Source organism: Pelecanus crispus, chromosome 2, assembly GCF_030463565.1.
Source record: "Pelecanus crispus isolate bPelCri1 chromosome 2, bPelCri1.pri, whole genome shotgun sequence".
Classification (NCBI taxonomy): Eukaryota; Metazoa; Chordata; class Aves; order Pelecaniformes; family Pelecanidae; genus Pelecanus; species Pelecanus crispus.
The window spans coordinates 102,157,014-102,175,806 of NC_134644.1; the positions used below are offsets into that span (position 1 = coordinate 102,157,014).

At 43.1% G+C, this 18,793-nt stretch overlaps 1 protein-coding gene across 1 annotated transcript in view; it reads right to left on the reverse strand.

Annotated features, from left to right (window-relative positions):
• Nucleotides 1–18,793, reverse strand: part of MOCOS (molybdenum cofactor sulfurase) — a 237,960-nt gene that overhangs the window by 89,757 nt on the left and 129,410 nt on the right. The window contains exon 5 of the mRNA XM_075705959.1: nucleotides 14,799–14,875. Within this exon, the coding sequence (XP_075562074.1) occupies nucleotides 14,799–14,875 (77 nt within the window). The remainder of the gene's footprint in view (nucleotides 1–14,798; nucleotides 14,876–18,793) is intronic.

The window sequence follows — 18,793 nt, forward strand, 5'->3', positions numbered from 1 at the left end:
ACTGTCCTGTCAAGGTTTATTTTCCAGGTGCATGTTGGTAAGAAAACTGTTCATGTATCAGTCAAGAAAATTAGTATCCACAAGCTAACATTTTATTTCCTTGTTAGTATATGAAGATGTGGCAAAAATTAATTAGCAATATATTACATTGTTTAAAATGTAATGGAATTAATTTATGTGTAATTTTATTTTCCACTTCCCTTTCAATTCTGTTTTTTAGCTGGAACTATATAGAGGTAATTCTTGAGTATTTCTTATACAGGTTTTAAGAATAGAACTGCATAAGATTTTTATTTTTTCCCCATTTAAATGGGTATTCCAAGGATAACAAGAACCCTAGCTTAATCAATTAATTTAGATAGCAAAAATTCTTTGGAAGGTCTGCACCCAAGTCTAAAGGTCCTCACTTCTGTTCTCCTTTGAAATCTAAGGTCCCACAGGGCTTTACAGGTTCTCAATGACAATGACAACTTTGTAGTGAAAATGACAATTCCTTCAGATCCTAACTATATCTGACACAGAAAATGATCGCGGGAGAAAGGTATTAGAGACAGAAAGCACTTCTCCAAGATATCCTTTAGCCATGTGTAGGTGATGCTGGATCCGTCTGGGAACCAGAGGATCAGACCCTCATTACTCTTGTCTGCTGTTAATATTCCTACAGACTTTATCAAACAGTTGGATCTTACACCCATTCTCTCTTGATGTAGGCTACAACAACTTCTCCCACTTCATTTTTTGAAAGTGACAGATTTCATAGTGCTGCCTCAGGCGGAACTGGGAACAGATTCTGCATCTACGGAAAAAAAGGTAGGCCCCATCCATTAATTCAAACTTGCCTTCCAAATACATTGTATGTGCTTGGCTGTACTTTCAGTACAGCTTACTTGCTCATTTTGTAATACTGATTCTTTAATTGTTTTAATTCCAAGTACAGCCATTAGCAAATATATGCTCAGTTAAGCATGTCTTTCCTAATAAATTAACCACAATCCCAACAACTGCTTCTTTTGATGCAAAAGAACCAACTGAGCTTTCTTTCCTCCTAATCCGCTTTAACCAGTCATTTGAAAATGAAAACGATCACAGACGTCTGAAGTCAGCTGTACATACACACTCTTCACATAAGACATCTTTATGACAGGGACATTCTCACCCTGGAGACAGAAATTTTTTTGCCTTTGCAAGATAGTTTGTCTGCTGTCAGACTGTGAGCCTTTCCCTCTCAGAGAAAGCAATATCTACCTGAATAAGCTTGGATTTGAAGCATGAAATATATGTTGCAAATCAGAAATCACTCATAGAGGAATAGACAGATGAAGGTTTCCTAAACAGAACACCTCACGCTCAGCCTTCACGCTCCTCAGGGCTCTTCCACCGCATTCAGTACCTAAAGGGGGTCTATAGGAAAGATGGGGACAATCTTTTTAGCAAGGCCTGTTGTGACAGGACAAGGAGGAATGGTTTTAAACTAAAGGAGGATAGATTTAGACTGGATATAAGGAAGAAATTTTTTACAATGAGGGTGGTGAAGCACTGGAACAGGTTGCCCAGAGAGGTGGTAGAGGCCCCATCCTTAGAAACATTCAAGGTCAGGTTGGTCGTGGCTGTGAGCACCCTGATCTGGTTAAAGCTGTCCCTGCTCACTGCAGGGGGTTGGGCTGGATGACCTCTAAAGGTCCCTTCCAACCCAAACCATTCTATGATTCTATGATTCCCTGTTTTGCTTTACTGGTTTATTTCCACCATGAGAAATGTAGAACTTGCACTGCCCAACGCAAGCCACAGATCAAAGGGAAGGTAAAAAACCCAAACCACTACTTCCACCTCAACTAGTTCAGATGGTTCAGATTTCTAGTCCCAAAGGGATCGTTAGCAGGATAGTTATGTAAAAGTAATGTCCTATACCACACTAAGCTAACATCTAAGCTGCCTTAATAGACAATGAGAACTCGTTTTGCTGGCTGTAACTCCTCTCATCCTAAATTTCAACAAAAGGTCAGAGGGATCAAGCTGGTGAAGTACCGTCTGTTCCACTGATTGCAATAGGAATCTAAATGGTGACCTCAGATGTAGGTGCTGACAGCAACATAAGATAAATCCTACCTAGAGATTAAATACAGATCTGGAAACACATTTAGTTACCTAACTTCCTGCTCCCCTAAAGATTAGTATCTACGTGATTTAATAGAAGTAAAGTAAATTTCGTGGGTGAGGAAAGGAACTCAAGTCTCCAAAGCCCTCTTCTAACTCCCTGGCCATTACATTAGCCTTCTTTTCATGGCCCCATTGACTTCAATGGGAGCATTCATAAGAGTGTCCGCACAGTGAAGGTCATGAGGTCCTCACAGTGAAACGCAACCTCTTGTTGCAAACCTGAAAGTGAACAAGTGCAGGTAATGACTCTGTAGAGGTTCTGATTCATCAGTAGGTCAGGGCTTAGTTTCACAGCAACCATCTGATGTAAGGCACAAAAAACACCTTTCTTGTATTATCCCATGTGCAGTAAGGTACACAGAACTGCAAGAAGATTAGACTGTACAGTTGGTATTCACATTAGTAAAACCTTGTTCAGTGGATGATCTGAATAGGAATGAGGCTCCACGCTTTAAGTCGGGGATTCACATACAATGTAATAAAGAAAAACATACTGATTGCTTAGTCATTTGCTATACTACTGTAAAAAAAGTCAATCTCTTCGGTCAGGAACACAATGGTTTATTATGAATTAAATAAATAGAGTAAATATAGAAATAGACTAATCACTGCAGTTTATTAAATGTTCTCCCATCTTGCTTTCCTGGTTGTATACTACTGTATACCTCTCGTGATTTCAGTGATAGGGAGAGAGCAGGCCCAGGATTTTATCATTCTTTTTAGATCACCACCCACTACCTCGAACAATGGTACCACATGGACAAACTCTACTCTTATCAGCTCATTAACAACTCTGATTTATAGCTACCCCAGCTCAATGGCACCATCCACATTCTTATGTTACCAATCAGGGTTGGAAAAAAAGGATTAGCAGAGACAGAAAACAGACAAGAATGTGCAACTAATGACCATACTCCTGCCTTAAACCCTGTATTTGGGAATGACCAGTGTAGGAGTGCACTTTGCTGCTCCTCAGAATACAGAACAATAGCTCTTTTAAATTCACAGGCTCTTTGGCACTTCTGCTGGCTTTAGTAAAGTCAACACTGTGACCCGCCACACAAGACAACTGAGGATACTAACATGTGCAGCAGCTGTCATATTCCCTGTGCAAATGCTGTTCTTCCTATTTCTTCCCCATGTTTGGTTGGTTTTGGTTTGTTGTTTTTTTGTTTTTTTCCCCTGTAATGTTTTAGCCAACAGTTAGATTAAAGTGTATAAATCATACCAAAAAGCAAAGCGCCTACTGTGATCTTAATTATTGCAGGTTCCAATAACTTCAGAAGTAATTCCTGATCTACAACACAGAATTGTAACTAGCAGGACACCCTGTACTTGTAACTGACCTCTTCTTCATCTAGGGACTAAACTAGACACATAAAGAAGGATGGATGAGGAAAGGCAGGCACAGGCCACACTAACTGGCATACAAGAGACACTTCTGCTGCCAAAAGAGGGGGGTCAAGGCTTCATTGGTGAGAAAAACAAGATCAGTGGCTCCAGCATCCTTTCATGTGGAAACACATAAAAACCCCCAAAGCAAAATTGCCTCAAGTTTCTCCTTGTAGTCTTTACATTTGAGACCTGCAATGTACACAGCCCTGCCAAAGGAGAAGTTCTCAGTAACTGCAGACCTCAAGAGCTCAGTTATCACTGGATGAGCGAGAAGCCTGTCAGTGTTGGATGCTGACTCTCCCTGCCACTTCTTGCCTCTGCAAGCCACAGCCAATGCAAAAGCACCTGTGGTGATCCCCCAGTTATTAGCTGTCCCAGCTTCCTCTTCCCAGAAGTCTCCGAAGCATGGAAAGACTGCTGCAAATCTCTCCCCTGTAATAACACCGGACGCCATCAAATGCCTTCACCACAGAAGACTTGCTAACTTTTTTGTCTGAACACAGAACGATTATCTCTTGCCAAGAGTATATTTTCTGTCAGCTGTGCTGCACTTTTTCTCCATCAGCTCAGCTTATAATAAAGACATTTTCCCCTTCTTTTAGTTCTTAAGAAGCCTATTTTTCTCTCTAGCTGTATTATGCAAAAACACCCAAGACATTTATGTGCTGTACTACCTCTTCCTGTGTTATCTCTACAGGTCTGAGGAGTGACTCTGACATTTTTGGTCCTTTCCTAGGCCTCTTCATAGATTAGGCAGTTCGTGAATGCAATCCACATCAATATTAGCAAACGCATATTAAACCCCCCCAAAACATAAAAGCAGTTTTTATTTCCAGAAAGAAACTTTATATAAAGATTAAAGTCTGCAAAGGTGGCCCTGGCAGGATTTCTTCTAGCAACTCACTTTTTCAAAGCTGCTCAAATCATGCTCTAGCTGTTCTGCTCTGCTTTCAACGGTACAAATGACTTCTAGTTTGCATTAGGCAAGTCACAAAAGAAATCTAAGAAAACCAGCAAGAACTGTTAGCAGTAAATAAATAACTTACTTTCTAGTTTGGTCTCTAAATCAAGTTTATCTTGGGACAGAAATTTAAAAACAGAAAGAGTCACCTCACTATCCATGAAAGGAGAGAAGAGATTCTTGTCTTTTGACATACCAGTAGTGACATTATCTGGGAATCAGGACACCTTTGGATTTTAAGCTCTTATGCACTCCCTTCACATTTAGAAGTCAAACTTTTCTTTCTGATGCCAGAATTTAAAATGCCTTCTCTTCAATGTATCCGTATTTTCATATTTAGAGTGTGGATGGAGCATCTTCTCCCTACTGTCAACTCGTCAAACATTTTTTTCTCAGGAATACGTAACTCTCCCTCAAGTCCAGTTAGAGAAGGTGTTAATTACGAGCAGTGAGGTGAGGAGATTAATACAAATTGCCCAGGTTTCTTTTATGTTAAACTTCATCTTGTGCCAAATGGTTGGCATAAAGAAAGTAAAAATTTCATCAATTATTCCTTCTTTCTCTTAACCCAAGGGAAGAATTTCCCCCTAAAATGAAGAATTCCATAAACACTGGCCAAAACAGAGCATCCACTTCCAACACACCTATAAATTACAAGCCAGAACACATGTATTAAAGCCATCTTTAATCTTACAATTTTTAAAAGAAAACCCCCAAATCCATTAAAATTATGAAAGCAGCACCAAGGATGAAAGCAGTAAAATTCACATGCATCACACCATGGTCCAAGTTTAGGTGACATGCCTAGACAATGGCAGGATGCAGTCACAAACTCCACACAATAGAAGAAATCCCCGTAATCCCTGCCAATCTGACTGAGGAGAAAATTCTTTTCTGGCTCTAAACTGGATGACTTGCATAACCCTAAGTGTCTAAACACAACACACATGAGAATCTGCGCAGCACCACTAAATGCAGGCTCCCCAACATCCCATCACTGGCTGCAACAAGTCCTTGATGTACCAGAAGATGGTAAAAATTACAAGAGGGCAAAACACAACTCAGAAGTCCCAAAGACCAAATTAAAAATCAAAGTTAGCCTCACCATTTAGCATCCTGCACTGTATTTCTCTTTGGCTGTTGTTGTGTGGCATAACCGCCTTTATGAAAGCCAATACAACCTTTACTCTCCAAAAACCAATCAAGCACCAGTGAATTTAAAAAAGACTTTCAATTCATCATCCTTCGGAGACTTAGTCTACATCTTAAAATTATATTTTCCTGTGAAGAGAAATAATGTTTCCTGAACAGACATTATAATTAAAGTACTCCTTCTAATATTACTGCAAATGATATACTTTAGTATCATTTGTAGAACTGATAAAAAATTACTAATAAAAACACATATCAGCTGAAGGTTAAGTTTAAAAATCATAAAGACACAAGACCTCCGAAAATGGCTTACATACACACACACACATCATGATGTAACTCTGGCATGAAATATGCCTTGTTGTTAAATGGAAGTTGAGATAGGTCAAGAATTTAGTCAGATGATATCATACTCAGAAACAGATCTCTATTTTTCATGACACTGCCTAACGCTGAAACTCTGATTTACCCTCCATTAGTGATCTCCATCCCCATCTTCAATAATTACATCGGTACAATCCGGCTACACTATTGCATTGGGTTTGCATGGCAAGGTGTCGGTAGCAGGGGGGCTACAGGGGTGGCTTCTGTGAGAAGGTGCTAGAAGCTTCCCCTATGTCCGATAGAGCCAATGCCAGCCGGCTCCAAGATGGACCCACCGCTGGCCAAGGCCGAGCCCATCAGCGATGGTGGCAGTGCCTCTGGGGTAACGTATTTAAGAAGGGGGAACCCCCCACCACCATGCAACGCAACTGCAGCCGGAGAGAGGAGCGAGAACATGTGAGAGGAACGACTCCGCAGACACCAAGGCCAGTGAAGAAGGAGGGCAGGAGGTGCTCCAGGCACCGGAGCAGAGATTCCCCTGCAGCCCCTGGTGCAGCCCATGGGGAGGCAGCTGTGCCCCTGCAGCCCATGGAGGCCCACGGTGGAGCAGATATCCACCTGCAGCCCAGGGAGAACCCCATGCCGGAGCAGGGGGATGTGCCCGAAGGAGGCTGTGACCCTGTGAGAAGCCCACGTTGGAGCAGGCTCCTGGCAGGACCTGTGGACCCGTGGAGAGAGGAGCCCAGGCTGGAGCAGGTTTGCAGGCAGGACTTGTGACCCCATGGGGAACCCATGCTGGAGCAGTCTGCTCCTGAAGGGCTGCACCCCGTGGAAGGGACCCACGCTGGAGCAGTTTGTGAAGAACTGCAGCCCATGGGAAGGACCCACGCTGGAGAGGTTCGTGGAGGACTGTCTGCCGTGGGAGGGACCCCGCGCTGGAGCAGGGGAAGAGTGTGAGGAGCCCTCCCCTGAGGAGGAAGGAGCAGCAGAGATGACGTGTGATGAACTGACCGCAGCCCCCATTCCCCGTCCCCCTGCGTTGTTGCAGGGGAGGAGGCAGAGAAAATCAGGAGTGAAGTTGAGCCTGGGAAGAAGGGAGAGGTGGGGGGAAGGTGTTTTAAGATTTGTTCTTATTACTCATTATCCTACTCTGATTTGACTGGTAATAAGTTAAACTAATTTCCCTGAGTTGAGTCTGTTTTGCCCGTGACAGTAATTGCTGAGCGATCTCCCTGTCTTTATCTCGACTCACAAGCCTTTCATTATACTTTCTCTCCCCTGTCCAGCTGAGGAGGGGAGTGATAGAGCGGCTTTGGTGGGCACCTGCTGTCCAGCCATGGTCAAGCCACCACAACTATATCCCAAAAGAACTTCGCAGTGATTTTTTTACACAGAAGGACAGAATTAATAGCAACAATACTTTTTTTATTTCACTTGTTTCTACTCCAGGCTGTTTCCAACCCAAAATGAGAATTATCGTTTGTGTTGGGGGACTGCAAAGCAAGTACTCCAGGAGCTACAGCACAGTGAGATTCTGAAGTCGTTTACATCTGACAGTGCATTTTGCCACTGAAAACTCTGACAGTTGAAGTGGAAGAAATATGCATAAAGTGGCTTAAAAACAAATCTGCAGTCCTTCTGGATTGCAAAGTGTTTCTACAGCATGTGATGGCTTTGTTGTATACATACAAATGCCAATAATCTCTGTTCAAAAAGAACGGTGGTTTGACAGAACCACTTTGACAGAAAGTAAGTAACCTGCAAAACTCCAATATTCTGAATTATGTGCAGGGGAAAAAAGGATGGTGAGGGGAAAATGGCAATTGCAAAGCACTGAATCTCTTGTTGCATCGGTTGTGCCAAGAACAGATATATTCAATGCCTACAGAAGTTGAAGAGCTAAATGTTTGGAAAGGTAACCATACTGCTCTGGACAGCACGTACTGTTTTGCAGGCTGCGGTGCTGCACTGCAGGCTACCAGGCAGCCTTGCTCTCACAGCCAACACAGAAGGGCCAACAGAAACGTTGATGGGGCTGAGGAAGCTGGAGGACTGCAGTCACCCTTCACATTAGCTTTGATAAGTGGGCACACAAAATGCATTTTACGATGGAAAAACCGAAACGTGACCATAGCCGTACCACGTTCTGTTATCACCTTTGCATGCTGCTTGTTTGATTTATCTTCTGTATGATTAAAATTTAATTAAAAAACATACCATGTAGAAATGTTTGTACTTACAAGAACATACACTTAAGCATAATCACATAAGTTTTACCATGAAGGGAGATGTTGAAATTTCCTACTTAACTGGAACACAAGCTTAATTCATCTGGGGTCACAGATAATTGTGTAGGACTAGCCTGACTTTGTGGAAAATTCGTGGCTCATGTGGTGATTAAATCCTTTACAGAATTCCATTTCTTCCTCCACTATGGATTACTGTAAGTTACTCTGGTCTCTTGTACATGCAAAGAGGCAGTGCTGGCACTTCTGCTTTTCAGTGTGGCACTCCAGAATTTGACTAGAGATCACCAAGGTACCTAGGATATACCAGCAGTGCAGGTGTTTTATAATTCAAATATTTTTCAAAACCATTTTTTATTTAGTTTTTCGAATTTCTCCTCAGTATAGGTTTCTTCTCATTTACTCTTTCAGCCTACATTTTTTCTCGTCTCTCTTTACCTTTCTACATTTTAGCACTGTGGAAAAAATACATTTTAAAATTGAAAATAGAAATATTCCTAAATTTTTATTTTTCATTTTTTTATGAAAGGATTATAAATCTAAAAATTTAAAGCCACATCCACATTTTTTACATAGCAATTTTCAGCTTCAGAAAAGCTTGCTGTCTAGTGAAATCCAAGCTGTGCAACAAGTGACATCAGGAAAAAAGGCTATTATAGCAGTTAAAATACATCAATGAAAATACTCTGCAAAATTACTAAAATATCTCTGTGAAGCTAATTCAATAGATATGTTGTTATACATCAGACAACAGACATTATTGCTTTGGCAAATTTACTAAACTTAGAATCATAGAGTCATAGAATTGTTTAGGTTGGAAAACACCTTTAAGATCATAGAGTCTAACTGTTAACCTAACACTGCCAAGTCCACCACGAAACCATGTCTCTAAGTGCCACATCTACACGTCTTTTAAATACATCCAGGGATGATGATGCAACCACTTCCCTGGGCAGCCTGTTCTAATGCTTGACTACCCTTTCCGTGAAGAAATTTTTCCTAATACCCAATCTAAACCTCCCCTGGTGCAGCTTGAGCCCATTTCCTCTTGTCCTATCGCTAGCTACTTGGGAGAAGAGACCAACACCCACCTCACTACAACCTCCTTTCAGGTAGTTGTAGAGAGCGATAAGGTCTCCCCTCAGCCTCCTCTTCTCCAGACTAAACAATCTCAGTTCCCTCAGCCGCTCCTCAGAAGGCCTGTGCTCCAGACCCTTCACCAGCTTCGTTGCCCATCTCTGAACACGCTCCAGCACCTCAACGTCCTCCTGGTACTGAGGGGCCCAAAACTGGACACAGTATTCCAGGTGTGGCGTCACCAGTGCTGAGTACAGGGGGACAATCACCCCCCTGCTCCTGCTGGCCACACTATTCCTGATACAAGCCAGGATGCTGTTGGCCTTCTTGGCCACCTGGGCACACTGCTGGCTCATGTTCAGCTGGCTGCCGACCAACACCCCCGGGTCCTTTTCCGCCAGGCAGCTTTCCAGCCACTCCTCCCCAAGCCTGTAGCGTTGCATGGGGTTGTTGTGACCCAGGTGCAGGACCCGGCACTTGGCCTTGTTGAACCTCATACAATTGGCCTTAGCCCATCAATCCAGCCTATCCACTTCTCACCACATCTACAGAAGTATTCTAGCGTCCAGAAGACAGGAGTCCATAGCTCTTTCAATGTGATAAAGAGTGCCATAAAAAGCCTTTTAATGATTTTATTGAAGCGTACTGATAAAAAATAAGGTGTTGATATGGTCAAATGCATTTTTTATTAATGAGCAAATACAACAGGTCACCGTATTCCTTTCAAAGTAGTATAAATGCATGTGCTTTGCTATTTGAACCAGTTAGGCTTGGTACTGATGAGTGTTAAAGAAAAAAAAATTAATCAGAAACTGGAGACAAGAAGTTACTACTTCAAGCCAGACTGTAAAACATTATCAAACAAACAAACAAACAACCTCCCATAAGCAGTAAACGATTTAAGCCCAGAATTAAGGCCAACTCACCCACCCTCATAACAGTTTTGCAGAGAACCCTTTGACAGGTTATTCCAAGCCGCTTCAGCTGCCTTAGATTTTCATCACCGCTATAGGTCAGAAGGCAAATTAAAAGCAATAATAAAGACTGAAAGGTCTCAACATACTGTTTATTCATGCCTCTATTCTACCCTTTCATCCACTGCTATCCACTTTATTCAGGTTCAGGGCTAAGTACTCCCCTCCGTCTAGTGTTAAAAGATTTTTCATCTGTTTAGCTGAAATAGGTGCCAATAGGAGGTTTAAATGGCCAAGAAATGCAATGGAGGAGATCCTATCATCAGTTCTCTCATTAAGGCAGGCAATGCTCCTACACATTAAACCAAAGCAGTTAGCCCTCTTTACAAGGGAATGTGTTTGTTTAAGATTGCACATTCTTTGGAAGCATTTTATACTACAAGAACATATACTAAAGGCTGGTTTCTGATCCCTGGTCTCCATGCGGAGCATCATAAAGCAAAACATCCTTACTTGTTGGGGCTCAGTCAGATACCTATTGAAGCGGATGAAAACTCTGCTATTGATTTCCACATGAGCAAGACCTCAAGCATCTAAGAGAATACTCCTCACAGAAGTCTTGCTCTGCGAGGAAGAATAAACTAGAATCCTTCAGATAAATCCTGACAATAAACGTCCATAGACACTAGCAGAAATTCTACCAGCCTGAAAAATACATAGTCAGTGTCTCTCTGGGCTCGGGTCTCTTTTACATCAGGATACACTTTATGCCTTTATATAGGAAATCAAAGAGTGCACTGGAGAAGGGGGGTTCAGACATTACAGATTAACTGTGCACATACCTGAGTATGAAACACATCTTTCAGGAACATATTTTGTTAATCTGGCACGCTCCACATGTGGAAGCATGCCATGGTGCAAGCCTCCTGCACAGCCAGTGGCGCAAGGTTCCTTGGCCAGGTGTCATCTCCTGCACCTTTCAGGAGAATCACTGACCCACAGCAGCAATCACAGAGAGGTGGTGCATTTGGGGTACTGAGCCAGACAAACAGCAGGCTATCCTAGAGTCAACAAGGCACATGAATGTCACACTTCACATAGAGCTTCTGGCTTGAAGATGAGCTCAAAGTTTTATTTGGGACTTCAGTGTCAGCTCCATGTTAAGGGCTTCAAAGATACTCAAACACTGGGAGCCACTGAAAAGAGCTTCAAAGTCATGAGACTCCCTAGCAAGCTACAAAGCCTGCACTGGCCTCTTATCCCAGGCTACCCACCCTTTGCTTGGGGAGATGAAGTCAGGATAGCAAATATGCCATGGAAATGATCTTCCCAGGGAAGTCCACTGTGAAGAGACCTTTGCCAGGTTTGCACTAGCTTCCCAAAGTTAGTGTGACTGGAGAATTTCCATTCCATAAACCATAGGCAAGATCAAGATGGCAGGCTCTGAGCTTGTTTATAAATGTCAAATGTAGTTAGCTCTGCACATAGCCACAGACTCAGTCTACTGCATGAAGATGCCCTAAGCAGTAACTGGAAAGGTCTGTCTTCCAGCACGAGCGACCAGGAGCGCGGCGACCAGGACGGGCAAACAGGGCATGGCGTGTCAGTTTGCGCCGCAGTTGGCGCTGTCAGGGCGTGCGGGGAAGGCCTAGTCCCCCTCCTAGCTCCAAGGAGAAACTCAGGCAGTGGTCATTGCCCTCCCAGGAGAGGACCTGGCAGCTATGGTTACCATCCGCCCGAAAGCCTCTGCCAGAAGGAATGTGGCGACCCAGATGGAGCTCCTCCACAAACATGCAGCCATCCAGGTCGCCGGCTGCAGGGAGTGCCTGAGCCTGTCACTAGTACTGGAGGGCAGTGGAGACGGAAGATGTCTTCAATGTGACCAGGTAGATGATGTCCTCAGCCTGGTGGCAGAGCTGAAGGAGGAGGTGGAAAGGCTGAGGAGTGTCAGGGAGTGCGAGAGGGAGATAGACTGGTGGAGCCGCACCCTACCGTCCCTGGGGCCAGGGCAGCAGGCGGAGGCCCCACAAGGAGCAGAGGATCCCCTGCCCTCTTGCCGGCAAGCAGAAGGAGGGGATCCAAGAGATGGGGGGGAATGGAAACAGGTCCCTGCCCAGGGAGGCAGGCTAATCCCCTCCCGGCCTCCCTCACCTTCCCAGTTGCCCTTACACAACAGATATGGGGCTCTGGAAGTTGAGGGCCAGGCAAGTGGGGAGGTAGGTGAAGGTGAGGGTCCAGCCAGGGGGGTGCTGAGGGCCAGTCAGTCAGCCCCATGGATTACGACTGCCCCTGTTAAGAAAAAAAGGAGGGTAACTGTGGTAGGTGATCTCTCCTGCAGGGAACTGAGGGCCCAATCTGCCATCCGGACCCATCCCACAGGGAAGCCTGCTGCCTCCCTGGGGCCTGGGCTAGGGACATTACTAAGAAACTCCGTGATCTGGTAAGGCCCTCCGATTACCACCCACTGCTGGTTGTACAGGTTGGCAGTGATGAGGTTGCAGAGAGAAGTCCTAAAGCAATCAAAAGGGACTGCAGAGCGCTGGGGCGACTGGTTGCAGGATCAGAAGCACAGGTAGTGTTTTCCTCTATCCCATCAAGTACATCAACAAAAAAAAGAGAGCCCAGGAGAATCTCCATCCTTTGCTGGATGCAGGGGGGAACATTGTCACCAAGGATGAGGAAAAGGCTGAGGTACTTAATGCCTTCTTTGCCTCTGTCTTTAATAGCCAGACCAGTCATCCCCAGGGCTTTCAGCCCCCTGAGCTGCAAGACAGGGATGGGGAGCAGAATGGAGCCCCCATAGTCCAGGAGGAAGCAGTTAACGACCTGCTATGCCACCTGGATGCTCACAAGTCTATGGGGCCAGATGGGATCCACCCGAGAGTACTGAGGGAGCTGGCAGAGGAGCTTGCCAAGGCACTTTCCATCATCTGTCAGCAGTCCTGGTTAACAGGGGAGGTCCCTGATGACTGGAGGCTTGCCAGTGTGACACCCATCTACAAGAAGGGCCAGAAGGAGGATCCAGGGAACTACAGGCCTGTCAGCCTGACTTTGGTGCCAGGAAAGATTATGGAGCGGTTCATATTGAGTGAACTCAACAGGCATGTGCAAGTCAACCAGGGGATTGGGCCCAGCCAACATGGGTTCATGAAAGGCAGGTCCTGCTTGACCAACCTGATCTCCTTCTATGACTTGGTGACCCACCTGGTGGATGAAGGAAAGGCTGTGGATGTCATCTACCTGGGCTTTAGCAAAGCCTTTGAGATCGTCTCCCATAGCATTCTCCTTGGGAAGCTGGCAGCTCATTGCTTGGGCAGGCATACACTTCATTCGGTAAAAAACTGGTTGGGTGGCCAAGCCCAGAGAGTTGTGGTGAATGGAGTTAAGTCCAGTTGGTGACTGGTCACGAGTGGTGTTCCCCAGGGCTTAATACTTGGGCCAGTCTTGTTTAATATCTTTATCAACGATCTGGATGAGGGGATTGAGTGCACCCTCAGTAAGTTTGCAGATGACACCAAACTGGGTGGGAGCATCGATTTCCTTGAGGGTAGGATGGCCCTGCAGAGGGACCTGGACAGGCTGGACTGATGGGCCGAGGCCATCTGTATGAGATTTAACAATGCCAAGTGCCAGGTCCTGCACTTCGGTCACAACAACCCCATGCAACGCTACAGGCTTGGGGAAGAGTGGCAGGAAAGCTGCCTGGCTGAAAAGGACCTGGGGATTCTGGTTGACAGAAAAGTTATTTCTTTATGCCCAGTCAGAATTTCTCTTGTTGCAGCATGTGACTGTTGTCTCTTCTCCTTTCACTTTGCACCTCAAGAAGCAGGAACTGCACTACAATTTCACAATCACGTGCTTTTCTGGGAATTTCCATAAGACTTACAGTGCTAAGTTACATCAAATACAGAACAAAATGAGAAAAAAAAAACCCAACAACATAATGCTGCTTTCCATTAAAGTGTGTCAAAGTACAGACATAAATAAACTGCTGTGAAAATTCATAGTCTGGAAATTTCACTGTTTGAAAATAGCTACCTGCACAGTGGGACTATATTTCCTATTTAACAAAAAGCTCTGGGGTGTACTCTAAACTCTCTTTTTTGGTTCCTCTATTAATCTGTATTACCAAATGGCTCTTCCACACCAGGTCAAGTTGCCTGGTCCTCATGCACAGCAGGAACTCTTACTGCATCAAGTCTCAATAGGATGTAGCTCAGGTACTTTCTACTATGATTTTCCTGTTGCATTTTTGTGAGTGTGAGGCAGACTAGATGTGCTCGATGTACTCAAGCCTTGTGTGTGTATGTGGAGAACAGTCTGCATATTTTGTTTTTTCCAAACCAGGCTGGAATAATCTGATACGCAAGGCTTGGATAAACCAGTTACACTGAAGTCTGATCTTCACATTGGTGAATATGGATAATAAATCTAGAAAGAAAATTAGGCTACAGCCATAGGAAATATGATCAGACTTGTGCCCTGAGTATAAATCTAGAATTTCACTCTTAGACTTGTGCCTTGAGTATAAATCTAGAACTTCACTCTTCAGCATTAGTTATGTTAACTGACCTGTGAGTTTTTCCAGAACATCAAATCCATGTTTCAGAGCAATGATATCAAGAAAAGAGACTGTGCCGTCTTCAAACCTAAAGAATGGGACAAATGAGCACAGTAAACAAATCATGCAGCTATGGTACAGACTTTAAATCTATTTTGAGAGTTATTATTTTATATTCAGTGAATCTAACTCAGAGAGTGGGAACTCTTCCCTTAGGGATTCATCTTCCAGTCTGGTAGCATCCTATGAAGCAAAAATATATTCTTCAAAGCTATAGAGGCTCATATGAACAGTTGCTTGCACAGAGAAACTTGTATTTTCCCCTGCATGGGCTACTTGTGGGTTTTGGATTTTTAGAGTAATGGGTAACAGTTATGTCTTAATAGCTAATGTCACAAGGTCCTAAGGTACCTTCTCACAATGTCAGAAGATGTCAGGAATAGGTGAGGAGACAGGTGGAGACTTTGTGTTTGCACCCCCGCCATGTGATTACATCTAATACAGTTGAGTTAGAAGGCAAGAAGAGATCTTCCTTTCCTGGAGCAAAGAGGAAGATCACTAACAAGTCTCCCTCCAGGTGCTCTTCCTGGAAATTAAAAATAACTGACCTATAACAAGAGCTCTGTATAAGGGTTGGGGAAAATATACATCCCCTACCAACATCTTTTAATAGAAACACCAAATGGAAACAAAAATGCCATCCATATTTGATGAACTACTGCAGCCATTTCCACAGTTCAGAAGGATAAGGTATAGCTCCAAGGTGGGGATGTGTTCAGAAAGTGGTGCCCAAAAGAATTTCAACGGGGCAGAAGGGACACCATATTAAGCATCAAAATATGTTTTATTTAGGCTTTGTGTGCACTGCAGTCCACAAGAAGTTTTAAGGAGTGATCATTCAGCTTGCTTCACCACCAAGGGGAATGCAAAATAATGCTGACAACTGATGAAGTAAAAAATGTACAGAACTCGCTACTATGTAAGGCTGAACCTGGGCTCACAGCGACTAAGAAGGAGGGAGCTATCTCCAAAAATGTAACAGTTAACGCTGGAAATGAACCCACCCGCAACAACCCCAAATCTCATGGTTCAAGTTTAAAATTAAACTCTGACCATGAGGATGAGACCTGCCCAGTAACCTGGTGTTCCTTGAATCTTTCTCAGAAAGGGCTGATGATGTACACGTTGAAAAATGACTGGACAACATGGAGCACAGAAGAGGCACTCTTGTGCAAAAATACTTTACATGCACGCATAATAGACAAGAAAATAGGGGATTACTTTTTTTGGCTCGATGTATCGTTTTTCATAATGCATGTAAAAAGCTTTTGGTGCCACAATATGTATTGTGAAAAGGCTCAAAGGTTAAAAATGTCAGACTTCAAATGCTTTTTCGTTAATAAAATAAACCCCAATAGAATAGCATAATAGCTTCCACTTCTACAGTCATTTTTCTTACTTATCTTCTATGTAATTTTTCCATAGTTATCAAAAAGTTTAAACACTGCAAGTGACACTGTCACGTGAAGGACATATAAAACTTGCACAAGTATTTGGTAAAGTTCCACACAAAAGAATAATGCAACAGTATTGTGTATACATGGTAATATGTTCAGCTGGGATGAAAGAAGACAGATAGAGGCAGCAAATAATTATAAACCAAGCGGTAAGAGAAAAGTGGTGGACTGCTACAAGGATGAATGGCCCAAAAGAGACCACTCACGCTCACATATTTCAAGACAAAATAGGCCAAAGAATCCTTCTTAGGAATTTCTGAATCTTGCCTAGTAATAATTAATAGCAAAGTCTATTGCTCCTGAACTCAGGGAAGAAACCTCGCTGGTTGTCAGTGATGAAATTCAAAATGGCTACTTGTGATTTGCAAGAGACCTAACATCAGGAATATTTTCAGAGAGACCTGTGGACCAGTATCTGAGGGAAGCAATACTCTATCAAAAAAGCCAGAAAAATTGAGGGAGGAGGAGGAAGAAGAGCAGTGGTTTTGGAATTAAATGCAGAAAAACATTAAAAAATTGCACTGGTTGCAGGAAATGTCACAGTGGTCCCACACAGCTGCCAAGGAGAGATTACAGAAATGATCCGTGAGGGCGAATCGACCTGCCCCGATCGGTTCCTGGCAATGGCTAGCAAAGCAAATAAAACACTGGGAACTAAAGACCAGAGCAGAGACGCTGGCACTGAGCCCATCAAGAAAACTGCACAACCCTCAACAACCTGATCATTATCAGAACAGAAAAGCACCTGAAAGGGCAACAAAGGCACCAGCCTAGATCTTCAAAGGCCTCGGAATCTTACTTATAGTAAAAGGGGAAGTGAAGATTCGATTTCTGTTCATTAGATGTGATTATCAACTAAGCAGACAACTGCAGTACTCCCATTGCTAAGCAATAGAAGAGATGGATGAACCATGTTCCTGTTCTAAAATCTTAAAGATTTTCATGGAAATAGTCCAGAGTTTAGGAATCTCTTTCTGTTCAGAAAAAAGAAAGCAAACAGAATTGCGGGTTTTTGAGCAAACATTATGCTCCAGAACAGCACAATCGTTGTGGCAGTGTATGCATCCTGCATTGTTTTGTCAGACCTGCATTATTTATTCTTTCTGAATCACAAAAAAAAAAGCATGCTGGGAGCTTCATTGCAAGAAACAGAAGCCATAAAATAATTGAAAATAATGCTAAAAACATCTGCTCAAAGATACAGGCAAGTCTCTCTTTTTATAGTTTAGAGATGGAGTATTTTGCAACATTCCTCTCTTTATTTTGTATGTTCATATGGCCCCCTCTATTTCTATTTACCAGCTTTCCATTTCTGATAAAGAAAGCATTAGTATTTCATTATTCCTATAATATGTATATTTACACTACTTCCAGTGCACTTGACTCTCACATATATTCTTCAGATTTACTGAACACCTGATGTGCAATTTCATGTAAAGCTGTCATCTCCCGTGTATTTCCAACTATTGAATTGATCATTTTGCTTTATCACCAGAAAAATTTACAGGAATCATCCATAAATTCTGATATTCAGCAAATCTATAAATTCTGATATTAAGTAAATTAAGCCTTAAGTGCTATAGCAATTTTACTTAGTACCACAGCAAGACATGATGCTATGAAGGGTAGCTATTCCCCTCTTGGGACACAGTGAGCTCTCTCCCACATTATTTAACTGTATTTAGGATTGAGAGCAAAAAAGCTCCTTGCATTGCAAAACATTGACTTCAATGGCTCCTTTTCCGTTTGATGCAATTGATGCTTTAAATAAATTGTTTCCCCACTCAGTGGCAGTTCCAGTGTTAGAGTAATCAGTTTAGGATAAGATCATTTGAATGCTGCTCTAGAAGCCATTTCCTGAAGTAATAAAGGTTTTGCAGCTGATGAGGTATAAAGGATACTTACAAAGCCTGATACTGCAGAATACCAACCCAAGAAACAAGAAGCTTATCTCTCTTATCTAGTTCTTATTATAATTGATCCCACTTAATCACGTCTGGGATGAGCTCAATTGCTTAGCTGATTGTGTTTGTGAAAAGCTGACAGCTTTTCACATCAACCTGCTACCTGGTAAACTGGTTAAACAGCTCATGGCATAACGAAAAACAGAGCAGCCTGCCTAAATCTATTAAGGAGTTATGAAGCTGATGAGCTGCTCTTCTTTTCCAAGTCACACAACACCTCTGTTTCTAGAAGCAGCAATTTTTCCTTTGAGTCACGAGAGAAAACTGTTGCTTACAGAGAGAGGTCCCACCTTTATGACCTTCCTAGTCTTTTTTTGAATCCTTGTTCAGTTGGCTGTTATGACACTTTTCTGTTAGGCTTCTGTACACAAATGTTATTTTCTAAAGCCACCACCCCACGCTTCAGAGCAACTGGAAAAAGGAAGGAAACTATGGCATCTTGGGCAGTTTGAATTCATCCTCTCCTTAGCCAGGCCACCTTTACATGGAAGTACGATGACAAGAGTCATGGCCTGGACAGATGTG